At 37.5% G+C, this 27,935-nt stretch overlaps 1 protein-coding gene across 5 annotated transcripts in view; it reads right to left on the reverse strand.

Moving 5' to 3' along the window:
• MATCAP2 (microtubule associated tyrosine carboxypeptidase 2) overlaps positions 1 to 27,935 on the reverse strand; it is a 59,002-nt gene that overhangs the window by 10,204 nt on the left and 20,863 nt on the right. For 3 of the 5 annotated variants that reach the window (XR_012380284.1, XM_025873156.2, XM_073899077.1), the window contains exons 3-6: positions 24,254 to 24,945; positions 4,180 to 4,323; positions 3,036 to 3,168; positions 2,195 to 2,500 (exon numbers count right to left, since the gene is read on the reverse strand). Coding sequence is in view for 4 of the 5 variants with exons in the window: in XM_025873156.2 (XP_025728941.1) it covers positions 2,195 to 2,500; positions 3,036 to 3,168; positions 4,180 to 4,323; positions 24,254 to 24,945 (1,275 nt within the window). In the remaining variant the exon portion in view is untranslated. Of the gene's footprint in view, positions 1 to 2,194; positions 2,501 to 3,035; positions 3,169 to 4,179; positions 4,324 to 20,822; positions 20,839 to 24,253; positions 24,946 to 27,935 lie in introns of those variants that run through there. The other 2 variants (XM_073899078.1, XM_025873155.2) reach the window with 2 other exon arrangements.

The raw sequence follows: 27,935 nt of genomic DNA on the forward strand, positions 1-27,935 counted from the left end.
GAACAAAAAACCTACTAAATGGCAAAAGATACCTATCTGCAAATGGTATATCTAATAAGGGGTTTGTAATCAAAATATATAAAGAACTTATACAACTCAACACCAAATAAACCCTGAAATAATCCAACTAAAAATGGGCAGAAGACACAAAGAGACATTTTTCTAAAGAAGACATACATGCTGGAGGGGAAGGAGATGGAGTAACTGGGTGATAGGCATTAAGGCGGGCACTCGATGTAATGAGCACTGGGTAATCTATGCAACTGATGAATCACTAAATTCTACCTCTGAAACTAATGATATACTATATGTTAATTAAATTGAATTTAAATAAAACATTAAAAAAAAAGACATACAGATGGCCAACAGATACATGAAAAGATACTCAACATCACCCATCATCAGGCAAAGGCAAATCAAAACGACAGTGAGATATCACCTCACACCTGTCAAAATGGTTAAAATAAAAAACACAAGAAGCAAGGTGAGGATGTGGAGAAAAAGGAACCCTGGTGCTCTGTTGGTGGGAATGCAAACTGGTACAGCTACTGTGGAAGACCATATGATGGTTCTTAATCAGAATTACCATATGATCCAGTAATTGCACTAGTGGGTATTCACCCAAAGAATACGAAAACACTAATTTGAAAAGATATAAGCACCCCTGTGTTTACTGCAGCATTATTTACAATAGCCAAATTAATAGAAGCAACCTGTGTATGACAGATGAATGGATAAAGATGTGGTGTATGTTTATATATGTGTGTTTTTATATACATACACACACACACACACACACACACACACACACAATGGATTATTACTCAGCCATAATAAAGAATGAAATCTTGCCATTTGCAACATGGGATGATCTAGAGGGTATAATGCTAACTGAAATAACTCAAAGACAAGTACCATATGATTTCACTCATATATGGAGATTAAGAAACAAAACAAAGAAAAACAACAACAAAAAAAACAGACTCTCAAATATAGAGAAAAAACAGGGTTACCAGAGGGGAGGTGGGTGGGGGATGGGTGAAAAAGGTGATGGGGATTAAGAGTACACTTATCGTGATGAGCACTGAATAATGTACAGAACTGTTCAATCATTATATTGTACACCTGAAACTAATATAACACTGTTAATTATACTGGAATTTTTTTAATTAAAAAATTAAAACAAAACAATGAGATACCCACTAGGATGATTATAATAATTTTAAAAATGAAAATACAAGTATTGGTAAGTGTTGGTAAGGACATGGAAAAATAAGAATCCCATATACTTCTGGTGGGAATATAAAATATTGCATTCACTTTGGAGAACATTCTGGCAGTTCCTTAAAAGCTTAAACAGAGAGTTACCATATGACCCAACAATTCTACTCTTAAGTATATACCCAAGAGAATTAAAAATATAAACTTGTACTCAAATGTTCACAGTAACATTATAATAGCCAAAACGTGAGGAAACAACTCAAATGTCCATTAACAGTGAGTGGAAAAATAAAATGTGTCTTATACATGCAATAGAATGTTATTCAGCAATAAAAAGGACTGAATACTGATACATGCTACCAAAAGGATGAACCTTAAAAACATCATGCTAAGTGAAAGAAGTCAGACACAAAGGATTACATATTATGTGATTCCATTTAAATGAAATGTCCAAAATGGGCAAACCTATAAAAGCAGATTAATGGTTACTTAAAGCTGGGAGCTTGGGGAAGAAGGAATGGAGAATGACCGTTAATGGGTACAGGTTTCTTTTTGGGGTTACGAAAATGTTCTAGAATTAGTGGTGATAGCTGCGCAACTCCATGAACATTCTAAAAACCACTGAGCTATACATTTTAAAATGGGCAAACTGTAGGTCGTGTGAATTATATCTCAGTAAAGCTGTTTTTAAAATCAGAGCAAGAAAAATGTTAACAATTGGTGAATCTAGAGGATGGGTAATATGAGTGTTAATTCTATCATTTCCATATTTCTGTTAGGTTTGAAATTTTTCAAAATGAGATCTGAAAAAAGAATGCTAACAAAATATGGTTTGGGAAAACTAGCACAGCCCTCAAGTAACAAAGGTTTAATTTTTCATAAGTGAGTGATTTCTCTGATTGGTGGATAAGGATTTAATCAAAATCAATAGACAACTAACCATAAGGCAAATCTACAGTCAAGAGACACTCACCTGGTTGAGAAGTATCAGTCCATCCCCTCTTGGCTCGTACACAATAATCCCATCTTGTATTGGGGTCCTTGACAAACTTTCCAATATCTTTGAAGAGTTCGCAAAAAGACATTTGGCTGGCTCGATAAACAGTGTAGTAGAGGAGGGCAGCCCTCCATAAAAAGGGGTCTTTTCTAAAAAGGACACTGTGAATACTTGCCAGTCCTTCCTCTGTGGGATTGTTTGGCTTTAGCTCATGTTTTTTGCGGCCAGTCCAACTGTTCCATGGCTGCTGAAGGTTGTTAATACCTCGAAAATAATGTGTGCCTGTGGAGAAGAAAAGGTGCGTGAAAAACAAGAAAGGACATTCTCATTTTAATTCTTATCCAAAAAAGATTCTACCAACAGTTCTAAAATCAAATTGATGTATACCTATGAATCAAGACAAAGTGGAAAATGACCTGACCCTAAAGCCTTTTGAAGGAGCTACTCTGCCTTCAGAAGGTCCCCATGTCTCATTAGAACAGGTGTAACTTTTATACCATTTATTTTCTTAAACGGAAGAATCAGAGACTTGATATTTGAAGAGAATCTCAGAGAGCACTCAGTTCCATTTCCCTCAGTTTCAGAAACATGGGGAAGTGAAATCCAGGAGTTAAATGACTTTCCAAGCTTAACACAGCTACATGGTACCCTAAAAAAATCTAATTTGAAGTGAGACGATATCTTAGTTCAAGTAAAACCTAACAATTTCATTACCTTTTGCCAAATACTGTTAAGAAAAAACCCATTATAAAAGAATGTTTCTTTGCTGCTGATTTCTGATATTACAAGTGAACAAATGGAGAAGGGCTGCCCCTACCTATCTCATGCCTCAGCATTCCCTCCAGCCAGTGCTCACGTGCTGTGGAAACATTAATGGTCAATGTTGGGCACCCATTTACCACTGTCATTGAAGCTCGGGACAGCAGGTCTTCAGTGAGATGAACTACGATCTAAGAAGAGGAAAAAAATAAAATGTAAAGGCTGGAGAGAGGAAGCTTTCACAGGAAACAAGAGACCCATAAATCAGTATTTCATTTATTTAAAAAAAATTTTTTTTAATTTTATTATGTTAATCACCATACATTACATCATTAGTTTTTGATGTAGTGTTCCCTGTTTGCGTATAACACCCAGTGCTCCATTCAAAATGTGCCCTCTTTAATACCCATCACCAGGCTAACCCATCCCCCCACCCCCCTCCCCTCTAGAACCTTCAGTTTGTTTCTGAGTCCATAGTCTCTCATGGTTCGTCTCCCCCTCCGATTCCCCCCCTTCATTTTTCCCTTCCTATTTTTTTAAACATATAATGTATTATTTGTTTCAGAAGTACAGATCTGTGATTCAACAGTCTTGCACAATTCACAGTGCTCACCATAGCACATACCCTCCCCAATGTCTATCACCCAGCCACCCCATCCCTCCCAACCCCCCACCACTCTAGCAACCCTCAGTTTGTTTCCTGAGATTAAGAATTCCTCATATCAGTGAGATATGATACAGTATATTTTTGTTTTGCTTGTACCAGTTTGAATCTCCCAGATACCAAGAAAATGATAATCACTTTTGACCCTTCCACTTTTGAGCATGCACAACTCAAGAACCTTTCCTGGATTAAAGGAAAGTAGAGGGCTGTGCTGAGGAGGCAGTGCCCTGTTGTGCTGTCAAATACAGTCCCCCCAGGTTAAAATGAGGCAAAGGAAGATACACAAGCCAGAGTCCGCTTCTCTGCTTGACCATTTTGAACTGGCTGCTAATAAGAGGAGGCCACTGAGGCAAATTGCTTCATTAGTAATTTTCATAAAACAATTCCCATAATCCCATAGGCTATACAGAGAGGGTAGTAAGTAAAGAAAAACACAAAGAAACTGAACACAGCAATTCAATTTAGTGAGATCTCTGGGTGACTAATTAAATGAGCAGTTAAAATGCCAACAGCATCTTGTATCACTCCCAATTCATACCTCACCCAGGCAGCCTTCTTTCATCATGTACTTCCGAACATGACTCCAGATTCGAGTTTTAGATAGCAGGCTGCCACCAGTGGCCTGCTCAAATTTTTCATAACTTCCATATTTCTGTAAAGTCAGTTCCATAATATTGATGGACTGTAAAAAAAAACAGGGATAATGAAAATAAATAGCGTCTTATTGCTTTGAGATGAGTAATAAACCAGTTATATTCTTATGGATCATGACCTGTGCTGTGTTTATTGATTTCCAAATGAAACTGCAAGGGAGGTACCATAACTGATTCTAAACAGCTTTCATTCATTGTCACAAATTTTTACAAACACCTCTGTACTTACAAATCCTCTTTCCCTTCACACGCTGAGTGTTTAAAGGTATTGTATTTCATTTATTTAAAAAAAATTTTTTTAATTTTATTATGTTAATCACCATACATTACATCATTAGTTTTTGATGTAGTGTTCCCTGATTGTTTGCGTATAACACCCAGTGCTCCATTCAAAATGTGCCCTCTTTAATACCCATCACCAGGCTAACCCATCCCCCCACCCCCCTCCCCTCTAGAACCTTCAGTTTGTTTCTGAGTCCATAGTCTCTCATAGTGTCATCATCTGACAGTCTGAGAAGGCAAGGCAGAGGGGCTCCTTGGCTTCGATAAGACAATTTGGTGGTCTGGCAGGAGAACTCAGAGTGGAAGGTATGTCTCCAGACTAATCACTGAATTATAATTGCCATTCAGAAAAAGACAAAAATGCCCCAATTTTTAAGAACACACAAAAGAATCAACCATTCTTCTGTGACAATCTTATAAAATCTGAAGTTTTCCAGGGCTAGTCTTTCAAAGAAAACAGTGTCAGTGTTACTAAAAACACTTTTATCTTTCATTCAGGGACGGGTACTACCTACTTCTTATTCTTCATAAATTTTTACATCAAAAGAATCTGAAAGTTGAGATCTTTTCTAACACAAATATGCAGAAAGGAAGACTAAAAGCTAGAGATCACTAGTATCTTGGGAAAGCCACAAGAAAGGAAAACATAAGAAAAATCTTTAAAAAGTCTTTTGGGAAAGAAGCTAGAGAAATCAAATATATCTTACAGCAATTGAGAGAGAAGCTAGGAAATCCATTTTATGAAGTCTAGTTTCCAGACTACTGTCAGACTAGTAAAGAGATTAAAACGATAAGCTCTAGAGTCAGACTACTTGTATTGATGTCCTGGTTCTGTCCCCACTCTGGCTGTGTGACCATGGGCAAGTCATTTAACTTGTTACCAAGCCCTCCTCATTTTTAAATGGGGTAACAATAATAATGTCTACTTCATGGTTTTATTTGGAAAATATAGTCAATCTTTGTAAAGCACAGTGTCTGAGGCCAGTAAGTGGTCAGTACCTGTCAATTATTATTATATCATTATTGTCATCATCGGTATGTTCATTCTAAATGCCACCACTGTAGAAAGTATGCCCAACACAAAAACTACAGAAAACTCACACACTACAAGTTATAATTCAACATCTATATCCCTGTTGGAAAAATATGTATTACTAATAAACTAGGCATGTGTCATAAAGTTATAACAAGAAATGGCATCAATATGCTTTGACTGGCTTTTGTTCCCAAAACTGTTATCAAAAGCCCTACAATTCAAAGTGTGGTCCAAAGGCTGGCAGCATTGGCTTCACATGTGAGCTGGTTTCAAATGCAGAATTTTGCCCCCACCATGCCTATCAAATCAGAACATTCCCTTTACCAAGATCGCCAGGTGATTCATGTGCAGGGCAAAAAGAAGGATCTTGGAGAATTGGAATAGAGCACAAATACCCCAGAGGCTAATTTTTTATATGACAACTATGATAATTAAAAGAATAAAAGCATGGGGCGCCTGGGTGGCTCAGTCGTTAAGCGTCTGTCTTCTGCTCAGGTCATGATCCCAGGGTCCTGGGATCAAGCTCTGCGTCATCAGGCTCCCTGCTCAGCGGGAGGCCTGCTTCTCCCTCTCCTACTCCCACTGCTCATGTTCCCTCTCTCGCTGTCTCTGTCAAGTAAATAAATAAAATCTTTAAAAAAAAAAAAAGAATAAAAGCACACAATCAAAAACCCACTTCAGCAGATTAGCAAAGATTTTTTACATACACCAGTCTAATGATGACTAGTCATCAATATATCAGAATGAGAAGAGTATGAGAAATCTGGCCTTAATTCCAGGAAAGACAGAAGTGATACCTTCTACATTGGACCGATATTTAGACCTAAAAAAGGTTAAGGAAATTTATTATGACCTGTAGTTATATGTTTTTAAGTATGTACTTAATTTTAGATAAAATTAGCTTTTCTAGCATATGCTTACTCACTAGAAAAAAAAATGTGGTTATCTGGTTACTATGGTAGTCCCCGCCCCCTTATCCTCAGGGGATACGTTCTAAGACCTCAGTGGATGCCTGAAATTGCACTGAGTGTCAAACCCTATGCACACTATGTTTTTCCTATACATACACACCTATGATAAAGTTTAATTTATAAATTAGGCATAGTAAGAGATTAACAATAACAAAATAGAATTATAACAATATACTGTAATATGAATGTGGTCTCTCAAAATATCTTACTGAACTATACTCACTCTTCTTCTGATGATGTGAGATGATAAAATGCCTATGTGATAAGATGAAGGGAGGGGAATGACACAGGCAGCAGCATTAGGCTACCACTGACCTTCTGACAACATGTCAGAAAGAGGATCATCTGCTTCCAGACCGAGGCTGATCTCGGGTAACTGAAACTGCAGAAGGTGAAACCATAGGTAAGGGGAACTACAGTGTTTATTACAGCAGATATAAACAGTTTAGAGAATTAAGAAAAAATTAAATACAGGTGTTCCCTGTTATCACCAATAAATAGTACTAGTAAAAGGCTATTAAGTATTCATATTCATAGTAAGCATTCATATTCATAATGGGAAACAAAAATTTGATAGGAAATTTATACTGAAAAAGTACCCTATAAATGTTAAGATAAAACATACTTAGTTTAACAACATATAGGCAACCTTTATACTCATGTACTAAATATTGGATCAAAGAATGATTAAAAATAGTGGGGTTTTATATGATCCAGCAATTGCACTACTGGGTATTTACCCCAAAGATACAAATGTAGGGATCCGAAGGGGTACATGCACCCCGATGTTTATAGTAGCAATGTCCACAATGGCCAAACTGTGGAAAGAGCCAAGATGTCCATCGACAGATAAAGGAAGATGTGGTATATATATATATATATATATATATATACACACACACACACACACACACACACAATGGAATATTATGCAGCCATCAAAAGGAATGAGATCTTGCCATTTGCAACAACGTGGATGGAACTGGAGGGTGTTATGCTGAGTGAAATAAGCCAATCAGAGAAAGACATGTATCATATGACCTCACTGATATGAGGAATTCTTAATCTCAGGAAACAAACTGAGGGTTGCTGGAGTTGTGCGGGGGTGGGAGGGATGGGGTGGCTGGGTGACAGACACTGGGGAGGGTATGTGCTATGGCGAGTGCTGTGAATTGTGCAAGACTGTTGAATCACAGATCTGTACCTCTGAAACAAATAATGCAATATATGTTAAGAAAAAAAAAAAAGAAGATAGCAGGAGGGGAAGAATGAAGGGGGGGAAATCGGAGGGGGAGACCAACCATGAGAGATGATGGACTCTGAAAAACAAACTGAAGGTTCTAGAGGGGAGGGGGGTGGGGGGATGGGTTAGCCTGGTGATGGGTATTAAAGAGGGCACGTTCTGCGTGGAGCACTGGGTGTTATGCACAATGAATCATGGAACACTACATCCAAAACTAATGATGTAATGTATGCTGATTAACATAACAATAAAAAATTTTTTTAAATGGGTGTTTTTTTGGGGGGGGTGATTTTTCCAACAAAATGATAGACAATAGAACATCATAGCCTTCATTTCGTCTTGCTTACATGGCATCATAATGGCAACACTACCCGGGAGTTATACTGATGTTCCCCAAAGGTTATGTTAATATGATGTCATGTCCAATACTCTTCTTTTAAAGAGCCTATCCTCAGGGCACCTGGGTGGCTCAGTTGATTAAGTGTCTACCTTCAGCTCAGGTCATGATCCTGGGGTCCTGGGATCAAGTCCCGCATCAGGCTCTCTGTGACCCTCATAAGGCTCCCTGCTCAGCGGGGAGCCTGCTTTTCCCTAGCCCTCTGTGCTCCCCCATTCTAATAAATAAGTAAAATTTAAAAAAAAAATAAAGTGCCTATCTTGTTGTCATCTCTGTTGATTTCTTCCATCAGTTTTTCAACTGGTCCAACCTAGACAGATTTGTCAGTGAGCACATAGATCTCCAGTATCCTTCACTGACATCAAGAAATAACTTCCCAATCCATCTGTATTGTAATACCCCCCAGCATAGAGACAGAAACAGTGGTTAAATGAGTGAATAAATTCAAGCTTTACAGGAAAAATCAGAAATGCTGAGTGGTCATTTCATCAGTGAATATTTTTATGTTACAATTTTTGCTTCTCTATGCAGCCTCAACTGCAGGCCACAAAAATTTTATGAGTATGATCTCAGCTTTGGAAAAAGGAAAAGGCAATAAGCAATTTAAGAAGGCACAAGGAAGCCTGCAAGAATATACCCAAAGGCTGCTGCTCCTGTCTGGGATGGAGTGATGGACTGCATTGATGTTTATTACCTGTACTTTTCAGAAGTTTTAAAATTCTTTACAATATGAATATATTAGTGTTATGATCAAGAGGAAAAAGTCATTCTTTTCCTGTTTTACTGAGGTATGACTGACAAAAATTATATATACCACGTGATGTGTTTTTAAAGAGGTACAATGTAATGATTTAATATATGTATACATTATAAAATGATTACCACAATCAAGTTAATTGACACAGCTATCACCTCATATAGTTACCATTTTTTATGTATGGTGAAAGCATCTAAGATCTTAGCAAATATCAAGTATACAGTACAGTATTATTAACTATAATCATCATCTGTACATTAGATCCCCAGGACTTACTCAGCTTATAACTGAAAGTTTGTACCCTTTGATCCACATCTCCTCATCCCCCCCCTACCAAAAGTTTGTTTTTGTTTTAAGAAAAAAGAAGGGAGATCATCCATTTCCCTTGAGTTCAGAGAATCTGTATCTATACCCCTTGGGAGAATCACACTTTCACATGCCTCATCCACATGGCTAACTACTTTTAGGGGCAATAAAGTTTATGTCAAATCTCTCTTCTCCATTAATGTCATCATTAAAGTTAATCAAAAATGTCCCAATATTACTTGGTGGGGAATTAAAACAAGTGGCTTATTTTTCTCCAATCATCGCTTTTCAATTTGCCATCCAGAATTTCTCCTTCCTTTCCCTGAATATCTTAACCAATTTCTTTAGCTTTCCAATAATTCTCAAGTATTCAAAAAAAAGTCTACTCGAAGCCAATTTAATCCAATTTAAAATGTCAATCATATCTAATTTAAAGCTCTTTCCCCTCCCCTAGGATAGGCCTGGCCTGAGGCCTAAAGAACCTTCACTGAGAAAGAAAGGTATAATAGTGATTTGATTCTTTCTCATCCCTCTCCAATTTTCTGGGCCTCTCTTTCCCTTCAGTATATTGAGGGCTGGGAGAAGGAAAGAACAATTCCTATGTAACTGGTTCAGGTATGGTCCCCCTTCCTTGACTTAAATGCTGGTGCAGGCCTATCCTAGTTAGCACCTCCACTGCATGGCTCACTGCAAAAAGCCCCCTAAAGTGCACTACTAACAAAACTATGAAATTTTAAATCCCAGTAGGAACAACTAAAAGACTCAACTGACTTACCGTATACCCATTTTATTAAATATATACAGTGAAAATTATGCTGACAAAAAAGAAATGCTGACAGTTAATGACATGAGAAAATACAGATACATAAAAGTATACTAATGTCAATTATGAACACCATTAGGCATGGGACAAGGAAAACACACTAAATGTGAATAGTGATTATCTGTGGGTGATAGAATTGTGGGATTTTATTTATTCTCTTCTCTATACTTTTTTTTTTTTAAGAGAGGGAGAAAGGGAGGGGAGGACAGAGGGATTAAGAGTGAATCTTAAGCAGGCTCCACACCTTTCTCTCATTTGCCAGTTAGTCGTTGATATCTTTTCTCTGGAGTATTTGTATTTAAGAAAAGAACACATGGGGGGAAAACTAAGTCCCCACCTTTAAGCACAAAGCACAACGAACAGCCTGCAAAGATATAGCAATAGAAGCAGCAGTTTGAAAAATGCCTGGTAGGGGGCGCCTGGGTGGCTCAGTTCATTAAGCATCCAACTCTTGATTTTGGCTCAGGTCATGATCTTAGGGTCATGAGATGGAACCCTGCGTATGGGCTCCATGCTCAGTGAGGAGTTTTCTTGAGATTCTCTGTCTCCCTACCCCCCTCTCCTGTGCACAAAAACTCACGCTCTCTAAAATAAATAAATCTTTAAAAAAAAAAAAGGGGGAGAAAAGAAAAAAGAAAAAAGAAAAGAAAAAATGCCTGGGGCATAAGGGAAGGAAGAGTTACTTACTAATTGTAGAGCCTATTCTAGAAGGACAGATTAAACTGGGAGGCTTCTCTAGGAACAAAGGAGCGGGCAGGGCCATTTCCCTCTCCAGAACCCAGCATTAAACACCTGGCCACCTGCAGGAATCAGTACTCTCACTACCCAACTGACTCAACACAGGAGGCTGCCCTGCCCCCTCCAGCCAGGCCTGCTCAGTCCCAATGCTGGGAGCCCCTCCCCCAGAAGACCAGTGCAAGTTTGCCAACACTTTGGTCTGCTGACTACAAGCTTTGTGGGGCCTCCATCACAGTACCAGCCAGCACTTCCTATGGAGGACACGTGCACCTTGTTAAAACTGGGATTTATTCCTGGGATTCATCACATCAACAAGAGAAAGGATAAAAGCCACATGATCATTTCAACAGAGAAAAAGCATATGATAAAGTACAACATACATTTATGATAAAAACCCTCAACAAAGCAGGTCTAGAGGAAACATACCTCAACACAATAAAGGTCTTATATGAAAAACCCACAGCTAACGTCATCCTCAACAGAGAAAAACTGACACCTTTTCCCCTAAGGTCAGGAACAAAACAAAGATGTCCACTCTCACCACTTCAATTCAACATAGTACTGGAAGTCTTAGCCACAGTAATCAGACAAGAAAAAGAAATAAAAAGTATCCAAATTGGTAAAGAAGAAGTAAAACTCATTATCTGCAGATGACGTCATACTATATGTGAAAAAACCCTAAAGATGCCACCAAATGACTATGAGAACTGATAATGAATTCAGTAAGGTTGCAAGATACAAAATCAATGTACAGAGAGCTGCTGCATTTCTATACACTAATAATGAAGTGGCAGAAAAAGAAATTAAGAAAACAATCCCCATTTACAACTACACCAATACCTAGGAATAAACTTAGCCAAAGAGGTGAAAGACCTGAACTCTGAAAACTATAAAACACAGATGAAAGAAATTGAAGATGACACAAAGAAATGGAAAGACATCCCATGCTCATGGATTGGAAGAACAAATATTGTTAAAATGTCTATACCACCCAAAGAAATCTATAGATTTAATGCAATCCCTATCAAAGTACCAAAAGCATTTTGCACAGAACTAGAACAATAGTAAAATATTTACAGAACCATAAAAGACCCCAAATAGCCAAAGCAATCTGAAAAAGGAAAAAAACAAAACAATTCCAGACTTCAACTTATATTACAAAGCTGTAGTAATCAAAAAAGGTATGGTACTTCCACAAAGACAGACACACAGATCAATGAAACAGAAAAGAAAACCCAGAAATAAACCCACAATTATGCAATTAATCTTTGACAAAGGGGGCAAAAAATATGCCATGGGAAAAAGACAGTCTCTTCAACAAATGGTGTTTGGAAAACTGGATAGTTATATGCAAAAGAATGAAACGAGACCACTTTCTTACACCACACACAAAAATAAAATAAATTCAGGACCTAAATGTGAGACCTGAAACAATAAAAATCTCAGAAGAATGCACAGGCAGTAATGTCTCTGACATCAGCCATAGCAACATTTTTTTAGATATGTCTCCTGAGGCAAGGGAAATAAAAGCAAAAATAAACTACTGTGACTACATCAAAGTAAAAAGCTTCTGCACGGCAAAAGAAACAACGAACAAAACAAAAAGACAACCTACTGAATGGGAGATTATTTGCAAATGACATATCCAATAAAGGGTTAGTATCCAAAATACATAAAGAACTTCTACAACTCAACACCAGTTAAAATGGGGAGAAGTGGAGCACCTCGGTAGCTCAGTCAGTTGAGCGCCTTGGTGTCAGCTCAAGTCATGGTTTCAGCTCAAATCATGGTTTCAGGATTGTGGGAGTGGGCCCCTTTGTCAGGCTACATGCTCAGAGTGGAGTTTGCTTGTCCCTCTCCCTCTGCTCCTGCCCCCACTCACACACTCTCTCTCAAATAAATAAAATCTTTTTAAAAAATGGACAGAAGACATGCATAGACATTTCTCCAAAGACAAAATACAGATGGCCAACAGACACATGAAAAGATACTCAACATCACTCATCATCAGGGAAAGGCAAATCAAAACCACAGTGAGAAAAGAGAAAAAAAAAAAAGCCACAATGAGATAGTACCTCACACCTGTCAGAATGGCTAAAATCAAAAACACAAGAAACAACAACTGTTGGTAAAGATGTGGAGAAAAAGGAACCCTTGTGCACTGCTGGTAGGAATGCAATCACACTACTGGGTATTTACCCAAGGAATATAAAAACACTAATTCAAAAGGACATATGCACCCCTACGTTTATTCCAGCATTTTTTACAAAAGCCAAATTAGCAGCCTAAGTATCCATTGATAGATGACTGGATAAAGATGTGGTGTGTACGTGTGTGTGTGTGTGTGTGTAATGGAATATTACACAGCCATAAAAAAGAATGAAATCTTGCCATTTGCAACATGGATGGATCTACCAAGTATAATGCTAAGTGAAATAAGCCAGTCAAGAAAGACAAATACCATATGATTTCACTCATATGTGGAATTTAAGAAACAAAACAGATGAACAAAGAAAAAAAAAGATAAACCAAAAAACAGACTCTTAACTATAGAGAACAAACAGTGTGTAACTAGAGGGCAGGTGGGTGGGGGAATGGGTAAAATAGGTGAAGGGGATTAAGAGCACACTTGATGAACACTTAAGAAATATATGGAATTGTTGAATCACTATACTGTATACCTGGAACTAATTCAACACTGTTAACCACACTGGAATTAAAATAAGTAAGAGATATTACACACACACACACACACACAGAGTAATCAAATTCTTTTCAACAAATAGTGCTGAGGCAATTGGATAGCTGTATATACAATAAAGAAGTTGGACCCCTATGTTATATCATATACAAAAATTAACTCAAAATGGATCAAAGACCTAACTGTGAGAGCTAAAGCTATAAGACTCTTTGAAAAAAGCACAGGCATAAATCTTCATGACCTTGGATTAGGCAATGGTTTCTTAGATGTGACACCAAAAGTACAAACAACAAAATAGGTAAGTTGGACTTCATCAAAATTGAAAACTTGTTCCATGATTCATTGTTTACATATAACACCCAGTGCCCATTAAAATGAATCATGGAACACTACATCAAAGACTAATGAAGTACTGTATGGTGACTAACATAATTAAAAATATATACAAAAATAAAAATTAAAAAATTGAGAACTTTTGTGCTTCAAAGGAATTATCAAGAAAGTAAACAGACAATCCACAGAATGGGAGGAAATGTTTGCAAATTTCTTATCTGATAAGGACTCACGGCTAGAATATATAAAGAACTCCTACAACTCAAGGCACCTGAATGGTTTAGTCGGTTAAACATCTGACTCTTAATTTTAGCTCAGGTCATAATCTCAGGGTCCTGAGATGGAGCCCCACACTGGGCTGCCCACTCAGCACAGAGTTTGCTTCAGATTCTCTCCCTCTGCCCTTCCCCCTGCTCGCAAAGTTTCTCTAAATAAATAAAAAATCTTTAAAAAAAAAAAACTACAACTCAGTAATAAAAACACAAATAAGCATGAGGTATGGATGCGCATGCGCACACACACACACACTTTGAGATTCTTAGAATAAAAAGCAAAATCCCAAATGCTGAATGAAGTTTTCAATGGTAGCTACTGCTTATTGGCAGCAAAATAAGTAACATTTGGATTACTCAATCAGATCATCAGGCCCCCATTTAAGGTAGGACAGCCACAAACTGATGGGAGACTACAGCAGTAGTCATACACTCAGATACCTTCAGCTGCAAGCAGTAACCACTGTGTAAAGCCACTGAGCATAACATCTGGGAGAAACAACAGAAGAGCGTCTTTATATTCCAATGTTTTAAAAAAAAAATAGGAGGCTGACCCCCCAAAACATATATTCAGGTTAAACCTGACCTTTGGGCCACAAACACGGATTTACTGTTTGAAAAGTACATTACTAAATTTCCAGAATACTATCAATAAAGACCATTCATCTTCTTTGTGCTAATCACAGGTACTTTTTTTTTTTTTTTTTTAAGATTTTAAGTAATCTCTACACCCAACATGGGGCTTGAACTGACAACCCCGAGATCAAGAGTTGCATGCTCTAGGGATGCCTGGGTGGCTCAGTCGGTTAAGCGTCTGCCTTTGGCTCAGGTCATGATCCCAGGGTCCTGAGATCAAGCCCTGCATGCGGCTCCCTGCTCCGCGGGGAGTCTGTTTCTCCCTCTCCCCCTGCCCACCTCCCTTTGTTCCCCCCCGCCACCCCACCCCATGGCTTGTGTTCTCTCTCAAATAAATACAATTTTTAAAAAAAGAGCTGCATGCTCTATGGACTGAGCCAGCCGAGCAACCCTAATCACTGACACTTTTGTTCATTTTTACATTTTATTTTTACATTTTAGACTCTAAGTTCCTGTCTAACCATTAGACTGGCAGAGAGGACATAGAAATCAACAAAATTTAGTAACACTCTGTTGAAGGTATATATATTGTGAGATTATAGGGAAAGGTAAATAAAAGTGGACGCTAGAGGAAATAGAGGGCAATCCAGGCAAAAAGAATAGAGTCAAAAGCATATACAAAGTAAAGAAAGTGAAATACAGTTTCCAGGTTGAAGAGGCATCAGGAGACTCATTTATTTAGTGCCAGGAACAGTGCTAGATTCTGGAAATAGTTGAAATAAAATACACTTTTTATCAAAGCAGTCAGTCCTCAGCAGTGGTGAGGACACACACACACACACAAAAGGAAATTTGTGAATAACAGTGTGATAAGTGCTATGATAGATAATTTGCACAAGATGAATAGAGCTGGTAGGATAGAGTTGACTTGGAAATGTAAGCACAAGCCAGATCACAAAAGATGAAAGACCAGTAAGCCATGCTACAGATTCTAGAGTTAATCCCGAATTATGAGGAGCCCTGATGTTTTTCAGGAAGGCAAATGACATCAGATTTGTACTGTAGAAATAGACACTGGATGCAGTATGGACAGCAGGAGAAACTGAAGCAAATACTTTCTCCAATACATAATCAGTTTTCTATAAAACAGACTGCAGACTATGATCAGATTATAATAAAAGTATTTCCAGGCGCCTGGGTGGCTCAGTTGGTTGAGCGACTGCCTTCGGCTCAGGTCATGGTCCTGGAGTCCTGGGATCGAGTCCCACATCGGGCTCCCTGCTCGGCGGGGAGTCTGCTTCTCCCTCTGACCCTCTTCCCTCTCGTGCTCTCTATCTCTCATTCTCTCTCTCTCTCAAATAAATAAATAAAATCTTTAAAAAAAAAGTATTTCCAAAAATTATATTCTACATATGCAGAACCCGGGAAATAAATAGATCTGAGACACTGAATCTAACGTCAATGAAGGAACAAGTGAATGAACACAGTAGAACAAAGAAAGATGCCACCTGCAGCCTTCTTCTCTCCACCCCCTTCACCCCTACTGCATCCTTGTGTAAGCAGATTTGGAGGTAGTCTGGACGGACACAATGGTTAGTGTGAATATCAGAAGGTAACTGCTACCAGGATAAGATATTTATAAATAGCTTAGTAACAAAAACTCTTCTTTTACCACCTACCAGGAAAAAGCAGATATTCAAGCTATTCTGAAGCAAAGACCCTGTTAAGAACCTAAGAATGCATGTTAGGCAAATTTTCAAAGGCAAATCAACAAAATGCTCTTTCAATGAGTCATCAAGGTCACAACTTCTTCCAAAGACATGCGATCTGATGGGGTATTCCATCTCTGAATATAAGAAAATCTTCCTTACCATCAGGTTAAGAATGATCCCACTTTGGGCGCCTGAGTGGCTCAGGTCATGATCCCAGGGTCCTGGGATGGAGTCCCACATGAGGCTCCCTGCTCCATGGGGAGCCTGCTTCTTCCTCTGCCTCTGCCTCTCATGAATAAATAAATAAATAAAAATCTCAAAAAAAAAAAAAAGAAAAAAGAAATGATCCCACTTCTCAGTCTAATATGGACCACACTAAACTCAATCTTTAAAAAAAATCTAACTTTAGGTTATCTGTGACAGGTCTGTGATTTGCTAAACAGAAAACTGTGTCATGAAGGAGAGGACGAATTTAAAAGAGACTTGCTTTTTCGTTCCTCTTTTTAAGTCGGACCTACTTGGGTTCTACCAAGATAAAGCACTTTCAGTGTTAGTATAATTAAAACTTAGCCTTAAAGAAATATTATATCAATATTATATCAAGACATCCCGCTATCAGCGAAGGGGTCTGATTTCCATTTAAGTTGCTTCTATCAAAAAAGGAAAATAAATACTTGTCTTACTTTAGAACATGATGTGATATTATGTATTTATGTCAATGCATGAGTTTTAATAGAACAATAAATTATCTATTCCATTTATATAAGACATTGTTTTCTGAGGACCACACCTAAAAGTCTTTATGTTAAGCTAACCATAGGTCCCAATACAATAGAGCTTATATTTAACAGATCTGGTAAAGCAGAGGTGATGAACCAGCAACCCAAGGGATAAATGTGGCCCACAAATAGGTTTTCTTTGGTCTAGACAGCCTTTAATTGAATTAGCAGTCAACATTTACTTGAAGACAAACAATTTACATGTTTCTATGTTAGCATAAAGATACATCATAAAGTATAATGTAAAATTCACGTGAATTTAAGATAAAACATAGATTTGCCCTGGATTTCCTGGATTATTCTCTTGACATTTCTGCTGTTAGGTTACCTTCTTAGAAAAGTTTGAAAAGCATTCTCCTGACTTGTCAAATTGAATATGCACTGTAGAAAGAACTGCATTGAAATGGTTAATTTTTAGGTTTGTTTTTTTTACTTGGAGAAACAAATCTCACTTATTTAGAAAATTAGTTTTTTGTGGTTTTGTTTGTTTATTTTAAGCAGGCTCCATGCCCAGTGTGGAGCCCAACATGGGGCCTGAATCACAACTCTGAGATCAAGACCTGAGCTGAAGTCAAGAGTTGGACACTCACTCAACTGAGCCACCCAGGTGCCCCTAGAAAACTAGTTTTAACAAACCAAATCATTTGCTGATTATGTTGTATTAAAGCACTGTTATCTGAAATAAAAGAATTTTCAGTTAACAAAGCTGGTAGAAACTGAGCCTTCCTGTGATTAATATGTAATGTGGAAGAAGAGCTAAATGTTTTTACAAAATAAATGACATAACCAGATATACAATGTGACATGAAATAGAATCTTGATTTATAAATCGCTACAGTATTTTTGGGTCTCAACTGAGAGAGATCTGTGTGGTCCTAGAAAGAGTTCTCAAAAATCATTAGTTTATTTCCCTCAATATATATATATATGGGAAAAATGCAGAAACTGCAATACTTACATAAGTATGTGGCCTGGGGACAAAAATTAAAATTTTGTATTCATTCTGCATCATAAAGTGCAAAGAAAACTTCAGAGATTGAGCCCATCTCTCTTATAGAGCAAGAGTCCTACGAATCAGTCCCAAATCAAATACTATTTTCTAAAAGAAAGCAATTCTCCAATTTCTTAGTTATATTTAAATGTCTGACAAACCTCGTATTTAACATAGTAATTCTTATAAACAGCTAAAATCCATTTTGTTATTGGTTGAGAGGGTTGGGTTTTAAGATATTATAAAGATTAACAAGTGCACATTTATGGAGTACTTTGGTATGGTACAATGGAAACATGATGAAAATGTTTTATTGTATGTTTTTGACATAACAATATTTTGCAAACATATCTACACATTTCTTCTAGTAACTATAAGCCTTTAACATCTGTTCTTCATCCATACTAACATTCCTCAATACTTAATCTTGCATCTTTCCTAACTATATATTTTCCCCCAGAGGTTAAGATGCAAGATGTCTAGAACTAAATCAAAATTCAAAAGCTTTCTTTATAAACCAATTCAGTGCTTTATTTTTACTTAGATGTTTGACTTTAAGCATCATTTCCTTCTACGATCTCCATTTCATGCCACTGTTTGTGGCTATTTCTATTACTGCATTTATTACCTACTACTGACCCTAATGAATTACTCATGTCTGGTGTAGCACTGTCCCAGCAGGAAAGCAAAAGGTGGCTGCTTTGATGAGAACTATTCAACAAAGAGAGAGAAGGGAATATCTTCCTATTTTAGCTAATTCATATAAATGTTTTCTTCCATTAACATGGGTAATAAAAAACTAACTATTGGGGCACCTGGGTGGCACCGGTGGTTGAGCATCCGACTCTCGGTTGGCTCAGGTCATGATTCAGGCTCATGAGATCAAGCCCCAAGTGGGGAGCAATGCTCAGCGTGGAGTCTACTTGGATTCTCTCTCTCTCCCTCTGTCCCTCCCTCCCCCCCATGCTGTCTCTGTCTCCTTCTCTAATAAATAAATCTTTTTTTAAAAAAACTATCTCTACAAAGAGTTATTTTGAAAAATATAAAATCTTAGAAATGGGAAACACTGGATACACTATTTCATTGTAGAAGTAATTTCTGAAAACTATTTCAATTATTTTGTTTCATTTTAATTACTTAATTTTAACACTTGTCAATTCTGGATTGTGTGTACTTCACATGAAACAGGGAAGAAATGAAATGCCATAGTTAGGATAGTAGTAAAAGAGAAAAGGTATATACCATGGAAGCTTTAATGGAAGGGATGTTTCTGCTTTGTTTCCTAGCAGAGTCACAGGGTCAAGAAGAGAGAAATAATGGGGAATAGTCTTTCTGAGGAGCCTTTTTATTTGCTGCTTTTAAATATTTACTCATTTTATAGACTAGGAGCCCAGTTTTGACCTTGACAGTCTTCCTAAGGCACTAGTTACCAGTGTACTGAGTTGAGACTGAAGCCATAACTGAAAGATGCCCTTACAGGGAGATATTTTTGTTTTACAGCTTCCAAAAAACAGTAATCATCACTATTTCATAGGTATGTCATAAAGAGCAAAAAAAAATGTCTTCAATGTCCCTATAATAAGCTCATGCCAGAAGCATGGATCCTTGCCAGCAAAATGAGAAGCTCTTTTCATCTGGTGCCCTTTGGGTGCAGGAGGTAGCATCAGGGTTTGGAAAAGCCAGGTGAAAACCATGCTGTGTGAAACAGTGGTATGCTGGGGCCTTATCATATTGGCTTGTGAGAACTGACTGAATTTTTATTATTTTGCAAGCCAGTTAATATTGCATTGCTTGAAACAGGCCATGGTGGAAGCATTCATATTTATATCATGGACACTGAGAGCTAGTTTGCCAACATGCCATTGTGTGGAAAACAGTAGTACTTGGAAGAGACTCCTGGTTCTGCAATTTACTATATGTAACCTCAGGAAAAGTTACTTCACTTCTCTAGATCAATTTTTTCAACTGCTTTAAGTATTGCATCTCATGTAAGGAACTAAAGATGAAAGTACTAAGCAGAGTGACAAGCAAGTATTAATTACCCTATCAATGCTAGTTGTAATTTGTCACACACTGATGGTTCATGTGACCCTGTCCTTAAATTCCAAAGCAATTTTAATGGAATAACAGAGTAAGGATCCTTAAAAAAACAAAAAACAAAAAACAAAAGGCAGTGTCAGCAATTTCATAATAATACAAGTATATGGAGAATATGCTTCTTTTGTTCACTCTTCCCCATCTACCCTCAATGCAAAATTTCTAACTTAGCATACACTTAATCTACCTGATGTTCTGTACAAATATCATACAACTAAAAAGTATTAGAGAAGTATTATGATGCCAAAGAACCCCATGCTTATGGTAAATATTAACCCTATTGTATTAATGTAGGGCCCAGGTTCAATGTGTTAACAGCCCCCCCAGAACTATGTAACACAATGGCTATAGAAACCAGACCTTAGAACTGATCAGGAATCTCAAACTGACGGCGAATACAACAGCCCAAACAGGTATTCTGAGTACAGAATTTTTTCTCCTTCTTTTCTAAAATGTGAATGTAAATAAATGCCTTTCAGAGATCAACTTAAGCCCACCACTCCCCATTTCTTACATCCAGTAAAGTCTGAAGGAAACCAGAGGCAAGCTTCCAAGAGTCCTCTCTGAATGAAGTCACAAAGGATGCAATTAATTTCTCCAGCAACTGAGTTCTAAGAATGTGTAAAGAGTGGTCTACCAAAGAAACATGTTACAGATCAGCACCCAGGGTTTTTACTGGGGGCTGGTACATAAGTACCCCTACTTATGGTAGGGGTACCCGCTACTACGCCTAGCATGTTCCAAAATTCCAGACTCCCAAAAGGAAAAGAGGTATTAATATAAACAAACACTGTTTGCACAGTTTAGGCACAGCAAGCTACTCTTATCATTTAGGGAAAGTTTTATTTCAGTGTAGGAAACTGTTGACCAGTTAAGTTCCCAGACACCAGGCCAAGGTTAATCTTGGAAGCAGACTTCCTAAAGTCAGCAGTCTTGGGCCTGCTCTGTCAGCTCCTTTTGCACACCTACCTTTAACTTTTCTTCCCTATCAGCCAGAGGGTAGCCTTGTTCCAAGGTCTTTACCCAACACCCCAAAGCCTTCCTTGTCTCACACAAAAGCTCCCCATTTACCAACTGCTAATTATCCCCACTGCTCCAGTTTTATTAACACATAAGAAAATAATTCAACTTTATCTTACCTATCCAAACAAAAGTTAACTTATTTTCCCAATGTTATTAAATACCACTCTACCAATCAGAACTTCTAGATAGCATGAGCTAGCCTGGATCTACACTAAGATATGATTTCAGCCGGGGGTAGAAAACAAATCACTTAAGCTGTCCATTGGCTTTATCATGTAAATATATAATTTCCATTTGACTGGTGGAAATACTGAAAATAGTTCAAGGACTCTTATTACCACCCTGAAGACTCTTCTCATCTCTCACTAACAATCTTATTCAACAAAGTACAGAATGCAAAGCCAAACCTAGATTTGGTATCTAGGTTTCCCAGGGGTAGTCAGCCCCCAGGAAGTAGGACAGAAAGTGCACACTGGCTGTCAGTTTTACTGCACAAGGGTGCCACTAAGGATCCACTTCTGACCCACTGGTGAGGATGCACCTGACCCTTAAAAGCTTTCAGCATTCTCTCATCCCAGATCCCTTCAGCCCCCAGGAAGCACTGGACTCTTTCCAGCAAAGGTCCAGAGCCACAGAAAACAGATATTCTCAGTTTCTGTCAAGCTTAAACATACTCAAGGGTTGGGGAGCTGAGGACCACCATGGCTGTCAGCAAGGGGTTAGCAGGAAGTTATATTCAAACATTCTATTCAAGTCCTGGAGTTATATTCAAGTCCTATAGTCCATGCTAGATCCCATGAACCACCTCAAGGACCTGACTCTCTCCTGGGGAACCCAATGCCTAGACCACAAAATCCTGAATCCTGGAACTCCTTGACATTGATGGGACCATCAAATGGGAATGACCAGAGCTTGACCATTGCTTTGGTTCTACTCTAATAGACTTATCTGTACATGGAAAATTATACATTGTTCTGCCAATCTGTGAATTTTGGAGGATCATGCTCACTCTCCAACAACAGTGTAGATTGCCTGCCACAGAAGGATTCAGATCTTGACACTAGATGATCTCCTAGAGAATGACAAGGCCTTTAGGGTGGAGGCCACAGACCAGTGGGTGACTTAGCTCTCCTGGCCTCTTTGTGCAGCATGTTCTGAATCCTGAGACTACCTCTGAAGCTGTGCTTTTGCTTCACAGCTGGGGAGGGGAAGGATGTATGACATCATGTCATAATTCACTCAGATGCTGAATGGGAATTTAAGCATATTTTATGGAGGGCTTGTTCTAATGAATCCCTTTTATGTGATTAAAGTGGTTTAAATAGTATACTAGGCATTGTTGGGAGCATTCTCCCAAATGGTGGCATTTGAAGCACAACCAGCTAAGACTGCTGGTGCTATATTATATACTCAAGCAAACTAACTATACATTTATCTCAAGCTGGAATTGAGTTAAAATAGATTGTAAAGTCACAGGTCAAGCAGTGTCAATTCTCAGTCTGTGGAGCTGCTGATGCTTCCTAATTGTCTTCCAGGGAAATGAGAGAACATTTACTTTGATCCAATGGTGGGAAACATCCTTCCCAACTGGCAGGGGTAAGGACAGGATACCAAATTAAAGAACTTTGGTAAGTAAATCTCAGCCATCTCTTTAAGCACTAATGGGTGGAAAAGCAAATAGCATTTTTATAATTACCATAAATTTTAAATGAGTGAAAGCCCTATTCAATCAGTTGCAATTTCAAAAAAAAAAATCAGAAAATGACTGCCAAAACAGGAATAAAAACAAAAGCTGACCTTTTTATTAGTGTTTAGCACAATCTCACCACATTTAAATAAAAAGTGAATACCCATTAAAAATCCAGAGAAGCAGATGAAAAGGTTTCTTCTAACAAAGGAAAATAAATAGGAAGTCCAAAATTATTGTAATCCTAAAATAAGCTTTACATAATGGCTTCAAAAGACTGGTTAGATTTTATGTCATTTATAACAAAAAATCTGCTGGCCACAAGTCCAAGGAACTGTATTGCAGGAAAAATGCTAAAATAGGGCACACACCACAGGCAAATGGAACCATGCAGTTTTACCTAGCCTACAGATTTTCAATCACTTACAAAGCCAAGTTGAACTTCATGTATTATAAAAATGTGTAGAAAGTTAACTGAACAAAATGTAGTCTACCTATATGATCTCAACACTACGCCCTTCAGCCAATTTCCCCTCAATAATTTAAATGGATTTCAAAGTTTATTAAGCTCTGTAATACACAAAACTATGTGCTAAGTGTCTAAATTGAGCAATTTGAAAAGTGTTGTTCATAGCATTTACATCATGATTTGTTAACCTTGGAAATAATTTTTAAAACTCCATTATCTTCTTTAAATGAGTGCTGAAATATTTATTTGATGATGATAAATAATTTCAGTAAAGCATTAAAAAGTTCATGGGCAAGTATCAAACCTAGCTCCCCGAAATGCCTATGGAGGTAAGTAAGGTGGAAATGTAATACAACAGGGGAACCAAAGATTGTATGATCCACCTAAGGCATACTCAAATAGAAAACACAAACACAGTGTCAGCTACGCAACACTCGTCTGTGGGTTGGCTAATGGGCTACAAGTATGTAACTCCCAAATGAAAGTCTGGAATCAGAATCTGAAGCTTCTTCCAAATATAGATGCTTCCTATCACAAAGTCTAACAGATTCTTGAAAGATTCGGACTAGTGCAAAATAGTTTACATACACAGGCTATGGCACTCACCTGGAGATTTCTTGTCACATATTTACGTGTCCTGGATGGGAGTTAACTATAACATATAAATAACTGAAATATTTTTTAAAGTCTTTTTCCTTTTATAAGATTGCAAATAATTGCTTTAGTTACATAAAAATGAAATGCCACTACTGAAGTAGTGTTTTACCTGTTTAAGAAATCGGTCAGATGCATTGCTGTGTTTGGCTAACACACTTGGCAGAGATGGGTTTGCATATTCAAATTGAGGATTGTAGGTATAGTCAGATTTGAAGAATCTCAGTTTCTCCTTCTCCAAGTTGGTGGGCTTTATGGCAGTCAGTATACAAAATTTCTTCCCAGAAAAGTCATCTCCTTTTTCAAAACTTCTAGACAATTGAGGCTGCAGCTTTGGCTTTGGCAGAGCAGAGAAATGGCATCGCTTTACCTTGTTTTTGGGTTTAGGTGGCAGTACTATGCTGTTCCCTGTAACAGAGATATCATGTGTAAACTTTATGGGACTCGACACTGAACTAGTGACAAAAACACCAGGCTGCCTTTCTAGGCAGTACCAAGTACCACTGCTCATCACAGGCACTGGGGCTTTCATCTTGCGAAGATCTTTACTACGAGAAGAACTAGATTTGCTGGGTTTTCTACATCTTTTGGAGTAGGTGGAGGAAGACTGTTTTTGTGAATAATGCTTTTTCTCCTCTTTGCTCTGTAGTAGGACATTGTAACTACTGGTTCCAGTTGTGAAAATGTCCTTTAGTATCCCAGAAGATAAATGTGAAATGCTTCTTTTGCTGTCAATGATCAATGGCTCTTCTGCATTTAGTACAGACTTCTTCGCAAGTTCTTGCTCAGGCCAGTGAAGCTTTTCTGTGTTAATAAACAAAATCAAAACAAAAGAAATAACAAAGATACCAAATGAAGCAAATTGCTTATTATACAAAAAGTATTCTGAAGGTTCTGTAAACTTTATAATTTTGCAACAATCTTTAGACATTTTAAATATTAAAAAATATGTTATTAAACTTTGGTCATGCTAGACAGTGTCACTTCTATACAAGCATATATATGCTAAATTATCTATAAGAATTATCAGTTTCAAACTATTTAGATGATCAAAGTTTAATATCAGTGTGAGGTAATACACATAAATAATCTGAATAGTCAATTCTACCAAAGAATATGATTTCACAGAAAAGATACAATTTTCAATAGCATCACCAATATCAAAGTAAAATCCAAGGCATTTTCAAAGCCAACACAATCTTGAAATTGGATGCTATAAATAAAGATAGCCATCATTAAAGGAGGACACTGCCTTATTTATTTCAAAAATCATTTTTAAAATTAAATAAATGATATGTGTATGTTAAAGCATGTTTTAGTAATGTCACTCAATTGGTTGATTTTCTTAATTCTAGGCTACAGGTTAATATGAAAGAAAATTAAGATTTTTTTTCTTGCCAAGTCTGAAAAAAATTGTAATTACTATTACATAGACATTAGAATATCATATGGTAAATGAAGGAGAGGTCAGCTTTGCCTTTAGATTTCACAAGTGCTTTAAAGAGGTATGAATCACTTGATAGACTGATGCTCAGGCACTGCTTTAAAACTGTGTTGACTTGCATTCTTTCATTCCATAAATATATGAAATACTACTAATTAGGTACATGGCTATGAGAAACATCTTTATAAATCCATTGTTCCTGCCTTCAACCAGCTTCTAATCTGGCTCTGAAGGCAAGGCAGTCCTCTGAAGATTTGAATAATAATATAAGATAGTGTAAGTTTAAATGTGAAAACCAGAAAATACAGACAATAACCTAGAAATCAGAGCAGGAAGAAAGCAATGTGAAGAGAAACAGATGAGACTGCATCTAGACCTTTAAGAACTTTCAGATTTAATTCTAAACCAACAAAGTGAGTTTGTCTTAAATCCTACTTATCAAAACTAGATTCCAGGCCAACTCCTATCTACAAATCTGACCTCTGGCCAAACCTGCTTATAAACCTTTCCTCCAAATTACACATAATTCTCTACAAGTGACATCTAATTCTCTCAACCAGTTCTCAATGGACCCTAATGCCTCCAGCCCCCAACCTTTGACTCCTATTATTCAATGCTAGCCGACTTGGACAGATGCCTGCTTGCCAAGAAACACATTTCAATTTTTTGAAAACTTTATCCACATACATCTGTCATTCACTCATTTAAGATTAGACATTCAGGAATCCTTTCTATAATAACCAGTGGTTAATAATAATGATGATGATAATAATAATAATAATAATGACAGACACCATTTGTTGACACATTTATGTGAGTTGGGGATTTCACAGAAAACTACGTATCACTTAACTCTCAGAAATGTTAAATAATTTGCTCAAGGTAATATGACAATAAAGTAATAAACTGCAAACTGATTTGAATACAGGTGTATGTGATTACAGAGTCCATGCTTGCTGTGTTATATATGGCCATTCATTTACTTATCAGCACATATTCAATATTAAGTCTGCTATATGCACAGCACTGCACCTTTTCTTCCTCTGTACAGAACACAGACCCTAATAAGACATGGTAATCTGAATAACTGATGTACTAAGATAGGTACCAGAACTGTGTTTTATTCATTTCTTCCAACATCTAGCATGATCTGACATTCAATAAATGTACACTGAATGAATGAATGAATGAATGGCAGGACCCTAAACATGTCACTCTCCAACCATTCTAGATAAACAGGTATCTGTAGTTCTGGAACCATTCTACAGTTCTAGGAGATAACTGCAGAAGTGAAAATGTAACAGGGGAAAAACCCTGGGCCAGTGGTTCTCAACCAGAGGCAGTTGTGTCCCCCAGGGGACATATGGCAGTGTCTGGAGACATTCTGGTTGTCACAACGAGGGAGGGGTGCTACTGGCATCTTGTGGGTGGAGGCCAAGGATGATGCTAAATATCTGTCAATGCATAGGACTTCTACAACAAAAATATCCATCCCAAAATAGTGCTATGATAAAGAAACTCTGCCCTAAACATAAGTTTTTAAAGCTTAGAAGTCATAGGGTTTAGGGTAAAGAACTGGTAAAGTACCAGATCAAAAATGGATAGTACTCCAAATATGTAAGTACTTAAAAGTCCATCCAGTTAACATTTTCTAGGCCAACATGTTAAACTTGAATTCTGGTGTCTTAAAGATAACATGAAAGCATAAATCTATAAGGGCTAAGTGTCTACTACACGTACAAGCTCAGAGGTAGGAGCTAGACTGTGCAGGGTCAAGTTGAAGGTTGCACAAAGAAGCCATTCAATAAATGGAAAAAAACAGCCAAAAATAAACAGAACAAATAAAACTTTCATTACGGGCTGGTAGGTCTCAGTTCCTCAGGGGTTTCGGACTTAAGTGTTGCCAAATGATAGTCCAAATGGGGCAGGCTGGGCAAACATAGGCTAAGGAACACCAGAACCCAGGCTATACTCAATGCCCATGAACAATGTCAGTTTCCCTAAAAAGACACAACATTACAAGACAAGAAGTGACTAGGAAAGGAAGACTGAAATGGACACTAAAAGGGAAAGAACAAGAAAACAGATAATAAGGGTATTGCAAACTTAGAAAAGTCAGGTGAGGAGTAGGCACAGCCAGGAAGGTAAAGGGAGGTAATCAGGTTCTTTTCTCATTTGGTCTTCATAATAAAAATGGAGAAAGTTACCAAATTAAAATCAGACTATTCTAAAGAATTCTTACATTTTGATGGCTTATTACATGTGTATTTTGTTGATTTTTAAAAAAACGAATATTCAGTGTAAAAATGCTTTCTTTGGTTCCTAAGACTTAGTGGCTCTATGACCACAG

This window comes from Callorhinus ursinus, unplaced genomic scaffold (assembly GCF_003265705.2).
Source record: "Callorhinus ursinus isolate GAN/ISIS: 27379988/994484 unplaced genomic scaffold, GSC_fseal_2.0 scaffold12, whole genome shotgun sequence".
Lineage (NCBI taxonomy): Eukaryota > Metazoa > Chordata > Mammalia > Carnivora > Otariidae > Callorhinus > Callorhinus ursinus.